This window comes from Polypterus senegalus, chromosome 14 (genome assembly GCF_016835505.1).
Source record: "Polypterus senegalus isolate Bchr_013 chromosome 14, ASM1683550v1, whole genome shotgun sequence".
Classification (NCBI taxonomy): domain Eukaryota; kingdom Metazoa; phylum Chordata; class Cladistia; order Polypteriformes; family Polypteridae; genus Polypterus; species Polypterus senegalus.
The window spans coordinates 78092971-78108470 of record NC_053167.1 but is presented as its reverse complement, the minus strand read 5'-3'; the positions used below and the strand labels follow the sequence as shown (position 1 = coordinate 78108470).

At 37.6% G+C, this 15500-nt stretch overlaps 1 protein-coding gene across 2 annotated transcripts in view; it reads left to right on the top strand.

Annotated features, from left to right (window-relative positions):
• hmcn1 (hemicentin 1) overlaps nucleotides 1-15500 on the top strand; it is a 280760-nt gene that overhangs the window by 232036 nt on the left and 33224 nt on the right. For both annotated transcript variants that reach the window (XM_039735773.1, XM_039735774.1), the window contains exons 73-79: nucleotides 7554-7698; nucleotides 9876-10003; nucleotides 10351-10507; nucleotides 13241-13362; nucleotides 14496-14660; nucleotides 14920-15027; nucleotides 15209-15346. In XM_039735773.1, the coding sequence (XP_039591707.1) occupies nucleotides 7554-7698; nucleotides 9876-10003; nucleotides 10351-10507; nucleotides 13241-13362; nucleotides 14496-14660; nucleotides 14920-15027; nucleotides 15209-15346 (963 nt within the window). The remainder of the gene's footprint in view (nucleotides 1-7553; nucleotides 7699-9875; nucleotides 10004-10350; nucleotides 10508-13240; nucleotides 13363-14495; nucleotides 14661-14919; nucleotides 15028-15208; nucleotides 15347-15500) is intronic.

Genomic DNA, 15500 nt, shown 5'->3' with positions numbered 1-15500 from the left:
TGGTCTCTGGAGTTATGAGACAGCAGTACTGACGACTTTCCTCCTGGAAATAAAATGACAAATGTATTTTACTTTTAGGTCTTTTTAAAGGAGGATTTGTTAGTTTTCAGTACTACCAAAACAACTTAACAAATACACGGTAAATAAAAATCCTTTCTGGAACAAGGTGAAAACCAGCCTTGGAAAGGGCACCAGTCTATTGAAAAGCACATTCATACTCACTCAAACTGGGATGACTTATAGTTACCAATTAATGAAGAATGGATGTGTTTGGAATATTGGAGAAAATCCATTAAGTGAATGTAGGGTTTGACCACCATGCTATCTAGGTTTAAAAAGACAAATCTTTGAAAAACAAGTATTGATGTTAATTGTTCATTAATTAGAGCTGTAACTAAAGTGACAAGAGACTGAGGCTACTCCCTCACTAGTACTTTTTCACTGATCACTGACTTCACTAGCATTTTCAAATAATTTTCAAAAGGATCACTGTTTATACAGAAATGCCGGGAAACACATATGACATAGTCTTTCACGTACACTGGGCATGTGGGCATTTAATTGGAAATTCAGAGAAGGAACAGTATAGTAAAAAATTCAGAGCAACAATGAAAATCAGATTGGTGTGTTTTATTTACTTTCAAAACTATCAGCACTTGCAAGACTCTCATAGCGTGTTCGCAGCATAGAAAAAGAAAGATATTCTTTAAGTTGCCGCAGCAAATTGCCCGTGTCATGTTAATTCACTGCTTACATTTGAAAGTATCAGCCTTCAGAAGTGGCAGTGTTTGCCTTGTCATTAAACGAATGCATTGCAAATGTAAGACACTTCAAAAAGTTTAGCTCTATGTTTATTCGCGAGAGGATTAATTATAAGCAGTCCACAGCAAACGGAAATCATCTTGTATCAAATATCATTTGTAAAGCCGAAGAAGTAGAAGTGGTGGGAGACGTGTCCGGAGGCAGGAGGAGAGGAGGAACGTAAAGAGAGTGGAACTGAGGGTAGGAACTTTGAATGTTGGCAGTATGACTGGTAAGGGGAGAGAGTTAGCAAATATGATGGAGAGAAGGAAGGTTGATATATTGTGGGTGGATTCTTCTATCATGTGTGGATGGGAGGAGAAATGGGGTAGGAGTTATTCTGAAGGAACAGTATGTCAAGAGTATTTTGGAGGTGAAAAGAGTGTCAGGCAGAGTAATGATTATGAAGCTGGAAATTGGATGTGTGATGATGAAAGTTGTTAGTGCATATGCATCGCAAGTTGGGTGTGCAATGGATGAGAAAGAAGATTTTTGGAGTGAATTGGATGAAGTGATGAACAGTGTACCCAAGGGACAGAAAGTCGTGATTGGAGCAGATTTCAGTGGGCATGTTGGTGAAGGGAACAGTGCAGACGAGGAGGTGATGGTTAGGTATGGTGTCGAGAGGAATGAAGAAGGTCAGAGGATAGTGGATTATGCCAAAAGGATGGACATGGCTGTGGTGAATACGTATTTTAAGAAGAGGGAGGAACATAGGGTTACGTACAAGAGTGGAGGAAGATGCACACAGGTAGATTACATCCTATGCAGAAGAGTTGATCTGAAGGAGATTGAAGACTGCAAAGTGGTGGCAGGGGAAAGTGTACTTAAGCAGCATAGGTTGGTGGTCTGTAGGATGACGTTGGAGATCAAGAAGAGGAAGAGAGTGAGGGCAGAGCCAAGGATCAAATGGTGGAAGTTGAAAAAGGAAGACTGCAAGGTTGAGTTTAGGGAGGAGGTGAGACAGGCACTGGGTGGCAGTGAAGAGTTACCAGACAGCTGGGAAGCTACAGCAGATGTAGTAAGGGTGACAGCAAGAAGGGTGCTTGGCGTGACATCTGGAAAAAGGAAGGAGGAAAAGGAAACCTGGTGATGGAATGAGGAAATACAGGAGAGTATACAGAGGAAGAGGATGCAGAAAGTAGACAAGAGTACAAGGAGATTAGGCACAAGGTGAAGAGAGAGGTGGTGAAGGCTAAAGAAAAGGCATATGATGAGCTTTATGAGAGGTTGGACACTAAGGAGGGAGAAAAGGACCTGTACCGATTGGCTAGACAGAGGGACCGAGCTGGGAAAGATGTGCAATAGGTTAGGGTGATAAAGGATAAAGATGGAAACGTACTCACAAGCGAGGAGAGTGTGTTGAGCAGATGGAAAGAGTACTTTGAGAGGCTAATGAATGACGAGAACGAGAGAGAGAAGAGGTTGGATGATGTTGAGATAGTGAATCAGGTAGTGCAACGGATTAGCAAGGAGGATGTAGGGACAGCTATGAAGAGGATGAAAAATGGAAAGGCTGTTGGTCCAGATGACGTACCTATGGAAGCATGAAGGTGTTTAGGAGAGATGGCAGTGGAGTTTTTAACCAGATTGTTTAATGGAATCTTGAAAAGTGAGAGGATGCCTGAGGAGTGGAGAAGAAGTGTACTGGTGCCGATATTTAAGAATAAGGGGGATGTGCATGACTGCAGTAACTACAGGGGAATGAAATTGATGAGCCACAGCATGAAGTTATGGGAAAGAGTAGTGGAAGCTAGGTTAAGAAGTGAGGTGATGATTAGTGAGCAGCAGTATGGTTTCATGCCAAGAAAGAGCATCACAGATGCAATGTTTGCTCTGAGGATGTTGATGGAGAATTTTAGAGAAGGCCAGAAGGAGTTGCATTGCGTCTTTGTGGACCTGGAGAAAGCATATGACAGGGTGCCTCAAGAGGAGCTGTGGTATTGTATGAAGGAGTCGGGAACAGCAGAGAAGTATGTAAGAGTTGTATAGGATATGTACAAGGGAAGTGCGACAGTGGTGAGGTCTGCAGTAGGAGTGATGGATGCATTCAAGTTGGAGGTGGGATTACATCAGGGATCGGCTCTGAGCCCTTTCTTATTTGCAATGGTGATGGACAGGTTGACAGACAAGATTAGACAGGAGTCCCCGTGGTTTATGATGTTTGCTGATGACATTATGATCTGTAGCGATAGTAGGGAGCAGGTTGAGGAGACCCCGGAGAGGTGGAGATATGCTCTTGAGAGGAGAGGAATGAAGGTCAGTAGGAACAAGACAGAATACATGTGTGTAAATGAGAGGGAGGTCAGTGGAATGGTGAGGATGCAGGGAGTAGAGTTGGCGAAGGTGGATGAGTTTAAATACTTGGGATCAACAGTACAGAGTAATGGGGATTGTGGAAGAGAGGTGAAAAAGAAAGTGCAGGCAGGGTGGAATGGGTGGAGTAGAGTGTCAGGAGTAATTTGTGACAGACGGGTATCAGCGAGAGTCAAAGGGAAGGTCTACAGGAAGGTAGTGAGACCAGCTATGTTATATGGGTTGGAGACGGTGGCACTGACCAGAAAGCAGGAGACAGAGTTGGAGGTGGCAGAGTTAAAGACGCTAAGATTTGTATTGGGTGTGACGAGGATGGATAGGATTAGAAATGAGTACATTAGAGGGTCAGCTCAAGTTGGACGGTTGGGAGACAAAGTCAGAGAGGTGAGATTGCGTTGGTTTGGACATGTGCAGAGGAGAGATGATGGGTATATTGGGAGAAGGATGCTAAGGATAGAGCTGCCAGGGAAGAGGAAAAGAGGAAGGCCTAAGCAAAGGTTTATGGATGTGGTGAGAGAGGACATGCAGGTTATGGGTGCAGAGGACAAAAAGATATGGAAGAAGATGATCCACTGTGGCAGCCTGTTAACGGGAGCAGCAGAAAGAAGAAGAAGAAAGCCTAATCAGGGAAACATACAAAAAAAATACATTGGTGCATACATGTGTTTATATCTTATTTTTAATATACTGTGCTTAAATGTTTCTCTCTGTTCTGTAATATTGTGAGATCAGCTGCTTTCCTCACAGGTGGTGCAGTGGTAGTGCTGCTGCTTTGCAGTAAGGAGACTGTGGAAGATTGTGGGTTCCCTTCCCGGTTCCTCCCTGTGTGGATAGCGCTTTGAGTACTGAGAAAGCGCTATATAAATGTAATGAATTATTATTACACCTATCCACTTCATTAAGCACCTAGTTATTAATTTTACTGCAGAATGTGCTCCATCTTATTGAACAGATTAGGTTTAAGTAATAAACATTGTTTAGAGGTGTTCGTCTGAATTATTTACAATATGATTTTTACGAGGCCCTGAATTTTTCACTTCACAATGATGCTGCCAGCTCAGGATTTTGTATAAATCTGCAGTGACCAGTAAATACTGTAACTTGCTTTTTATGCATATATGCAGCATTCAAACTTTACAAAATGCAATTTAGATGCACACAGGTAAGCTGCACAACAAGGGCTGTATGATGTTGGAAAATGTTTTTCTTCTATGAAGGGCGACCAACCAATTAATGTGACGTTGTAATGAGCAGAATCCAGTCAGGGAAGATCCACAAAATAATTACAAACCAATCAGAGCACGATAGAGTGTCATTTTCAGAAAACTCTGGGCCGGAGTCTCCATCGATAATGGAGATTGAGATAAGACCAAGAGATACGCATAAGACAGGAATTATAGTTAGTGGCAGGCAAATTAAAAACTGAAGTTATCAATAGAAACCAGCCAAATGAAACATGAGGGCGAAAGCAAAAATTAAAGTAAAAAATTAATTTGTTTTCTTATTTTACACTGGCTGCGGTTGGCTGGTGCCCTGCCCGGGGTTTGTTTCCTGCCTTGTGCCCTGTGTTGGCTGGGACTGGCTCCAGCAGACCCATGTGTCCCTGTAGTTAGGATATAGTGGGTTGGATAATGGATGGATGGATTTTACACTGGATAATACGACTCAGAAGTGTCGCTCTATTCATATATTACCACAAGAGATGCTGATGCAATGATTGTAGAATGATTTTAGTTATATAACATCTTCCAAGTCAAGTAAACAAAAGATGAAAATAAAAATAAACTTTATCAAAATATTAAAAACATTCTTCCCCAGTTACAATAAATAGATTCTTAAGAGGACACAAACATAATTCAATTAAAAAGCAATATGTTTTATGAAATAATTTTAAGTGATTTGTTAGAAATGAAAACCTAGGTTTTGTACAACGTAGGTGAAAGAATGTTCAGAAAAAGCTCTTTGAAATGTTTTAGACAAGCTTGTATTTGCCTGTTTATAATGCAATAAATTGTGATCCTGTGCATTAGTTATTTGTTTATACCCCTTCCACTTCTTTGTGAGGATTGTATGGAGTCAGATACATTCCTGGTAGGAAAAATTCAAGGCATGAATTAGTACTGAAAGAGTATAGTCAGTCACCCTCACGCACACCCTCTTTCACTTATAATAGAGCAATGTAGAATTTACAATCAACCAATATGTCTTTCATTAATGAGTATATGTATTATCTCACTGGGGTAGTATTACTGCTACTATAACATATTAAAGACTAGCTTTATAGTAGTTCATGTGTAGATTTGCTTCCGGTGGTGCTGGGAAAAAATAGATTTAAAACATTATGTTTATAATTTCTAAACTCAGGTATCTGCTTGTGCCACTCTTACTCGTGGTGTGTCTTTTGTGTCATCCAAGAAAATCAGTTCTTAATGCCATTTTTTGAAATGCACACTATAACTGTGCTCGACATTGAGGAATTCTTCAAAATAGCCAATTTCATGGAAAGTTTATATGAGTTCAAGATTTTAAGTTGAAAACCCACCTTTTCCCCTCGTTCATTGATCTAGTGTCCTGTGTTCCAGCATGAATGAGTTTCTTTTGCATGCATTGCTCCGGATGTATTTATTTAACAATGTTTTATTATTAGGCTGATGCCTTTATCCCAGGTGATGTAATACATTTGAGATACATGGTTGCATTTTCTTTTCCAGTTGGAGCAGAGGCAGGTCAAGTGACTTGCTAATGTTCACACAGTGTCAGTAGCAGGATTTGAACCCATGACCTCAAGGTTTGATGATCAAAGTCTTAACCACTATGTCACTCTGCCTGCCTAACATGTTAGCAAAAATACATGAATTTTGCACATAGTGAGCATATTACTGGTTAATTTGATATGTGGATTATGCAGCACAGCTAGAGCGAAATTTTTCATGGATGTTTTTATATATTGTTTAGTGTGGCTTTCCATAGACAACAATTCAATCAAAAAGTTTGTTATCTCTGTTCTCCGTTAAAATATGAGAATAAAAATATTTCTTGTCCATCACTACAAACTACACAGGGTAAGTAACATACACAAAAAATATCATTTCTGGATGGAATATTCCTTGAAAATATAATGAAAAAACTTGACTGAAAGCAAAGAAATATTCTCACAGAAAAAAACTTAAAAACGTGTACAAGGTAGACTCATTTGGAAGTATTGTTGATTGCCATCATATTGGTAATCTGCAAAGTGGATGTTTTAGGTTGATTCATATTTATTTCTTTGTGTGATACATATTTCTGTGTTTGAGTGTCACAATAGGCATAAAATCAGTACTCTGGTTTAATAAACTACTTTTTAGGATGCATGTTTTCAATGGGTAAAGGAGCAGAGGAGTCCGCAGAAATAGATGGGGTGCCAACTGGGTCACCCCGTTTAATGACAGTCTCCAAAAAATAGAATCAAAATAAGTGCCCGGGAGTACAATAGAAAAGAGGCATGATAATTGCCTCACAAGTGTCTTCTCCCAGTAGGTAGCAGATCAGGGTTGTGGAATTAATGCAGAGAACCTCACTCCCAACTCCAACCACTCCTTCTGGGGAGGTCTGTTTTTATAGAGGTGGGACTTCTTGGTATGTTGTGGATATGGTATGTTGCCCTCATTGGGCGTCCTTTCGGTACTGGGGAGGCATAAGTAGATGGTACAATTAGCAACAGGCTCTCTTTTGACCCCGGAGTGGTACCACATGCATCTACATAGTCTGGAAGGTGATTCTTAGACGCCCATGTGTGACAATGTTTAACCATTGAGTCCTACTTCTAATGTGTTTCTTTACAAATCCAAGAACTGTCAAAGTGGCCTTTAATGGCAATGTTAATAAATGTGCCACATCTCAGTCTTACATCTATTATTAGTAGAATTTCTACTTTCAATGTACTGCATTTAAGTAATTCCTTTAACACATTGAACATAGTGACAAGTTGACACTAGTATGCTTTGATTCTGTGTAAAAAGTGCAGTGGGTCTTCCATGTATTTATAGCCACAAATCTTATGATGATCAATTAATACCTTTATTTTACAAAGTTAAAATTTATTCATATGTGTAAAATGTAAATAGAAGCAGTGCATTGATATAAAGTTGCTGAATTAGAGCATTGGGATCCCACATCATTAAAATTTTAGGTGGGTGTCTTTCTTTAAATGTCTTCCTGACAGAATCACCTGCCCATGGTGTGCCCAGTAATTGCCTTCCAATTACAGTTAAAGATGTATTCCTGACTTGCACCCTTTGCTACTAAAACAGTCTCCCACCCCACACCCCCAACCCCAAGAACCTTGTGCTAGATAAACATCTTAAGTAAACTGATGGATGCAGAGCAGAAAGTTTTGGACATTAAAATAGCTGAGCTCCTCCAGTAAACATGTATAAATCTTTTTCACCCTGTAGTTGCACCAACTATACAGGATGGACCGCAAACTCTTTCAGTGCATGTTGATAAACCAGCTGTACTAGAGTGCATTGTCAGTGGAGTTCCAGCGCCTAGGATAACATGGAGAAAAGATGGAGTCGTAATGTCAGGAAGTAATCCCAGGTAATCATCATATTAATTTATTAAGTCAACAAAACAGTTTGTGTTCTTTTTTTAGTTGTGATCATTGTATTAGAGACACAGCTGCACATATAAATTTATATTTGGACTGTAATAAATATAAATTAAAATGGCTGTGTATTGTATGTTTCTATTTGTGATATAAATTTGCCTTCAGATGCTAACTTATGCGAACTTAATCAGGACTGGTAAAATACATTTTTTTGGCCCTGACAATATTTTTGGTTATTCATTATGAGTATAGATGCCCAAGTTTCATGGTGATCATGTACAAATGCCAGAGCAAATGAATGAATAAAGTATCATTGGTTAAGTGTAAAAGTTAAACAGCTAATTAATTATGCAAGTATGCTTTTACATTGCATAAATTTATGTTCTCTGCACAGATAAAATTATATCATGCACATAATATTCTATATATCTTATTGATTATAACAAACAACTACCCATTATTTAACACTATTAAAAGTGCAATAACTATTTAGCCTCACTTTTTGCTCTAACGTGTTTAAAATATTCTAAATTCACCTTCCCAGACATGTTATGAAACCTGACAGAAAAAATGAGCACAGTCAAATTCCAGTTAGCAACTGTGTTGTTCAGAAATGAAAAACTTATATTCTTGATTAAATATACTGGGAATTGATAAGTACTGACTATGAAGGCACCCCCAGAACTTAAGTTTAACAAATTCATTGTTGTTACACAAGAAAACAAGATTCTCCCACAAAGCTGTAAGCAAGATTATTAATACCATCATCCACACAGAAAAATAAATATAATGTGACATAGCCCCTTAATAACCCTTTGTCATCTCTCCTGTGCTGATTTTTTAACTTGGTAGTTAGGTAAATGGAAGCTTTATGTGGCGATGGTGATCACACTCTGTATCTCTCTCCCATTCTCTGACGATGTCTTTGCAAACCTATGACCTTTCTCACTCTCTTATAATATGCTTAATTAGCTGTGTTGTACTTGTTCACATTGATAATCATTTGTTAAAATACTTGGTCAGAAGAAAAATAAACTTTTCCATTGGTCAATATATTGATTTCCTCACACCTCAGTGTTCTCACTTCCTTCCATATCTCCATGGTGGCTTGGTCAACTCCCTCTTTATCGAATCCATCAGTTAAACAAGCGTGTCCTCAGATCACTTGTTTGTGGCCTACAGTCTTTTTAGATGATTTTGCCTACTGTGTTTCTTATGGCACAGGCCTGGACTTTTTTTGGATCCTCAAAAGTAGTGCTCAGCAATACTGCATGATAACCATTTTTTCCATTATGATGAATTTCATATATCTATAATTAAAACCAGTCAGTGTTACAGTAGTCTCTTTGTGTTTCACTTTATTTTAATTCCTTTTTTATTATTTGTAAGTGTGCGATCTTTAAATATGTATATTGTGTATAAAATCTAACGTTGAATGTTGGTTAGATTTGGAAAAAGTTTGACAAATAGTTAACAGACTGTATCGTGTTTATTTAGCATCTCAACACTGCTTGGTTATAGTAAATTTTTTTCATGTGTACCCTGTGTGGTCTAATGAAGAACTGCAAGCCCAAAGAAGAAATGTTGGGCCAACAAGCAAGTCATTTAATCAAAGGAAAACTAACAAAAATAAAGGCACTGTACGGTACAAGATGGAACACAACACTTCCAAAAACAAAAGGAGCCGTTACTTTGTAAAGGCTTTTTTTCAGTCACCAGGTAGGAGCTCCATCCTGCAGTGTTCAGTGCAGGGTCTTTTCACAGAATGACGCCTCCTTCCGGTGTTCTTGGTGTTTAAAGCTGAGGGACCAGAAGGGGCAGAGTCAAATGCCCTCACTAGGCATCTTCTCGGTACTGTGGAGGGGACAGAAGAGGACATGATTAATGCTAGTGCCCCCTCTCTAGCTGGGGTGGTAGTACATACCTCAGTTGAGCCCAGAGAGTGATCCATTGACATGCATATGTGACACTTGTTATCTGAAATAAAAATATAAAAATAAGGTCTACTGTCTACTTTAATATTATTTCACGTTTAATCAATTTAATAGTAACGATTTGATCTTAAATTATTAGCCTCATTTTCAAAAATTGTTGGTGTTTTGTTTACTTATTTTTTTTATACAGGAGCCTTAGCTAAAGTTATGCTGTATATTTGTTTCACTCACAGATACTCTATCATGGAAAATGGCTCTCTACACATCTTCTCTGCCCAAGTTACTGACACAGGACGTTATTTATGTATGGCTACAAACCCTGCAGGGTCTCAGCGTAAGAAAATTGACTTACAAATATTTGGTAAGTAGATAGTCTTAAAATGTGTATTAAGTAGTCATACACACCAACAGTGCTGCTGAAAATGGCAACATGTTGAAGGTTGATTAGCACATCCAAGTAAGAATTTCACTGTATTTTGTAAACATGACAGTAATTACCCTGTAAATCCTATAAACTATATAAATATAAGCACAGGCAAATCTGTTAGATTTCAAGATTAATTTTCATTAACCATATATAATAAACAGTAAAAAGCAGTAAATATACAGATAACAACTGTATATTTCTATCTATCTATCTATCTATCTATCTATCTATCTATCTATCTATCTACAGTATACAAAAAGTATACATACTTTTTTCCACAGTGCCTCCATCCATTGTTGTCAGTCCAACTGATGTCACTGCAACTGTTAATATCCAGATCACCCTTCCCTGTGAAGCTACTGGCTTTCCTAAACCAGATGTGGTGTGGAAGAAGAATGGTCGTGTTTTGAACACAGACCACAATCAGAATATGTACAGGTAATAAATAAGAAATTAGCATTTTCTGACGGTACAGTAGTGTTATTGATAGATAAGTAAATACCTCCATAAATTAAGTAAAACTTTTTACATTTTTTTAGCCTAATACAGATTAGGTCATTAATAAACTTTTGGGCACAGCCATCAGCAGTGTGTCTGTCTGCAGAGGTGTACTTACCTCTGCAGTAATATTCATGTCTCTGATGACTCTTCTTATGAAGTTAGTAGATGGATTGGGAGAGCATGGGGGAATCATGAGATCACTGGAAAGGGGTGTGTAACGCTCCTGATATCTATGCAAAAGGATGAAGGTCCAAGTCTTTAGAGTCCTGGTGCTTCCTGTTTTGCTATATGGTTGTGAGACATGGATGCTATCCAGTGACCTGAGACAAAGACTGGTCTCCTTTGGTACTGTGTCTCCTCAGAGAATGTTTGGGTACTGCTGGTTTCACTTTGTATAAAATGAGCGGTTGCTCACAGAGTCCCGAATGAAACACATTACCTGCATTGTGAGGAAGTGTCAGTTACAGCACTACGGCCATATGTCATGTTTCTCTGAGGCTGATCCAGATTGCAGGATCTTCATTGTTGAGGACCCGAGTGGCTGGACCAGGCCAAGGGGATGCCCACGTAACACCTGGCCGCGGCAGATAGATGGTCATTTCCGAAGGGTGGGACTGGACAACGTGTCTGCCTGAAGGGTTGCCAATCAAGATCCAGAGCTGTTTTGTTGTGTGGTGAGCACAGCAACATGTTGTACCAGTGCATGCTCCCCAACCTGACCTGACCTGACCATACAAATTTACCTACTTTACATGCATACTTTTTCTCATTTTTATTTTCAAAACATTAAACATACATGTACATTTTAGTGATTTTCATTCATCATACATTAATTAATAGTATTCATACCTCTGGTCGTTTTTTGTAAAAATGAATCTGTATTTATTCATTATTAAATGAGAAATAAAAAAATGTCCATCTGGTCTCAGAGCACTTTGCACATCCTCTCTGTTGTTTGTATGAGTTTTCCTCCCACATCCCAAAATAGTGGTGACTCTAAAGCCTGAAAGTTGTGAGTGTGTCTATGTGAATGAGTGTACTCTGTGATATACTGGTGCTCTCATCAGTCTTGTACGCAGTGCTGCTAAGATTGACACTGGATGGATGGGTTATACCTTGACTATCCATAAATGCATTTTTGAACCTGCTTCTTTTAATACAGGACCACCAGAGTTAGACCATTCTAAAGCTGCTTACATGATAAGGTATGATAAGGCGCGATTTTATACAGTTGGAGTAAAGGCGTGTGACTGCAAATGCCAATGAATCATTAGGTTGGAGAAAGAAACTAAACTAGAAGCATTGAAGTCCCAAGCCCTAGCATCTACACATGGCTTGGATAAACAAAACAAAGATTTGCCATTCATAAACCAAATCCTAAATTGATCCTTGCCACCTCCATATTTACAATGAATGTTGCAATATTAATTACTATGCCTTTAGCCATACAGCTTTTTCTTTGGCTATGTTTGCAGCGTCTCTCTGTCTACAACTCCTCACTCCAGCTCCATTTCAAAATGCATTAATTAATTTTGTCTGCCAGTTAGTGCATTTAAGTAAATTTCTTACCCTTAATATTTGATTAGTCATTGAGACTTTAACAAATACATCCATTAATAATGTCAGCAACCACTTCTGTCCTTCTGGCCAGGTCCTTCACACTCACAAACAAAGTGTTTGTTAACTATGATTCAAAAAGAAGGCATTAACTCAGTATACAGTATATCCTATCGGCAGTCATTTATGAAGAGCAAGCAAGTTCACATGGACACCAAAAACCACATTACACTGGGCCAGTTAAGAGCTACTAAAAATGTTAATGATGTGCGTTTGCAACATTGGAGGAAACTGGATTCCCCACTTTAATTATTTTTCTATTTGAGACACATTATCTATAAAGCCTTTCTAAGAATGGAAATTCAGAAAACATTAATGTTTTCCAAAAATTGCTAGTTCTCCTTTTGCAACAAATGCAAACATTCTAAATTTTACCAATCTTATTTCCAATGTATGTAGAAATTATTGGAATACATCATTATAATAATGTAATATAACATGTTTTCAAAAAACTTTAGTGAATTCCTTTGTATTTTATTAAAGACCTGTTAGAATAGTCACAATATAATGCAGTATATTATGGGTGATTAACAAATCCTTATCTACATAAGCCACTACCTCAATGATCCAAACTTTTGGATCTTTTAAATGGTGTATTGTAGCGCCTGAGGTACTGGAATTTAACCTGCACAATTAGTGGTTCATTACTTGCCTCTGTGTGACAAGTTGAATGATGTGTGTGGTCCACTTGTTAAGAAACATCTGTAAACAATTGTACCATATCCTGATCATGTCAGTCACAATAGATGAAGGTGTCAGACAGATATACAAAAAGTCAAAAAAAAAAATAGTTACAATCTTCAATACTCATCATGATCTTCAAGACTTATATTTATTTGCCTTTAGTTTGTTGTTTGACCACAACAAGTAATGTATATACATATAATAAAGTCTGTTTCATGATCTCACTTGTATTTGCTACATTATTGTTGATGAACTTGTTACTCCTTAATATACTGAATGGTTCACTAGAGAATTGTAATCAATAAGTCATTCCCTGCTTATCCAGTGTTTGAGGCAGAAATTATGCTCTTTTCTTGTCCTTGTATGCAGGGTTTTATCTTCAGGGTCTTTGGTAGTGATTGCTGCAACAGTGGAAGACAGTGCTATCTATGAGTGTGTTGTGTCAAATGATGCTGGAAAAGATCAAAGATCCATGAAACTTACTGTACAAGGTAAAAATCATAAAGCAGACATGTGATGGTACTAATGAAGAATCCAAACCAAGTTATCCATGTCCAGAATGGAAACACATAGCATTAAAAAAATAATATTGACATCATCATAAGATAATACATTCATGAAGATTAAATCACATTGCCTGAGGTGTCACCTGTTGCATGGCTGCACTCGGGTCCTAACCTGGGGTCCGGAGTTGGTTTGTCATGTGGTGGGTGCAGCAATGCACTGTATCAGCGCGTGCTCCTAACCACCTCCTCCTCCTTCTGTAAGTTTCCATGTTGTGTAATTAAGTTCAGTGACATGAGGTGCATTCCTCAGATGCAGTTCTATAATCCTGTCCCAGGCTAAATGTGTATATGTTACACAAGGCTTTGGATAAAAGAACAGTAAGCTTTTATGATTTAATTTATTTTAATCCGCTCTTTGAAATTTTGAAAATGTATAATTTTTAAATTATAACATTGTGTCTGATTACTTAGTTATAACTCTTTAATTGCAATTAATATATTTTAAAACTTAAATAAAAATGGGAAGTTGTCCTTTCAGATTTACAATGAGATATAATGATGAACAGCTCTTACTGTTGAATGTTTGTATAGCTGAAGAGGAATGCAGTATTTACTTGCTTGAGCATCACTGGAAATTTTAAAACATAGTTTTTGAGTTTGTTCACATATTAATGCCTTCAATAGCAACAAACAGCAAACCTTTAAAGAAAGTGATTTTTGAGACTGTCAGAAAACCTTCGTAAATTGTCTAATGCAGTTATTTTTATTGACATTAATGTCGCTACCTTTCACTGGAGTTTGAATCAGAATAACACAATTGTGACTACTTAGAACTTTCTTTCACATTATTTTCTGGAAGCGTCTATAGTATTATTTTTTTTTAAACTGCACATATAGGTGTTTAAGGTGCCAAAGTAGAGACTACAAGGTTGCAGGGTCCATCTCATACTGTCATGAGAGAATGATTTAACTTACATTTTTAAATTATACAATATCATGCATCACTGTAAATATTATATTAATTTATACTTGTGCAGTGCATTAAGATTAGGTTAACCATAACAGATGTCATAAAAACTATGGTTTATTCATGTTATTTTGTTGTTTAAAAATTACAGTCCCTCCTTCTATTGCTGATGAACAAACCGAGCTTTTGGTCATGAGGCTGTCCCCAGTAATTATAACTTGCACTGCATCTGGAGTGCCAGAGCCTGCAATTCACTGGTTTAAAGATGGGGTTATGCTGCCAACCCATGGACATGAATACACAATTCTACCTTCTGGTAAGAAACGGCTAATTTTTAATACAAATTTATGTTCTGGAAGAGACAAATCCCATAGATTGTAAATATGTTACATTGTATTTTTACTCAGATTGTTTAACTAATGAATCATTGAGATGCTAGACTCATCTAAAGTTAGAGTAAAAGCTGTAGATCTGTAATTTGGTACTGTAACAAATAATGCTTCCTCTTAAGCTGTATATAGTTTGTTTCTACTTCTAGTTATAATTGTGTAATGCCTGATTTTGTCTTTTTCTAGGTCCAGTAGAGATCACAGCAGCTGATCACATTCACAGTGGCAGATACACATGCACAGCAAGCAGTCCTGCTGGCTCAGCACATAGGCAGGTTCATCTGACAGTCCAGGGTATGTCTTGTTCAAAAGATTATTGAATCAGTACATGATTTTAAAAACATAATGTAATCTAAAATATATATATATATATATATATATATACATCTGATGAAGGCTATACAGCCAAAACCTTTTTTTTTCCTTTTCAGGTAGGAAATAACTTTTAATCTTCTAATTACTTGATGTTTTTCAGAGCCTCCAATGATCCAGACACACCCAAGTACATTGGATGTAATTTTAAATAACCCTATTACTCTGCCATGTGAAGCTTCTGGAACTCCAAGACCTACTATTACTTGGCAAAAAGAGGGGATTAACATTTTACCTGCAGGCATGTGTTGTTTTAGAAATTTTAACATGAAACTTTAGCTGAAATTTCAGGAACATTAACTTTGTTTCTGTATTTAAACAAATCTGTGTTTTCATAAAGTATTATATTGGCCCTAGTGTACGCATGGGTGTGTGTGTTCACTCTGAGATGAGCC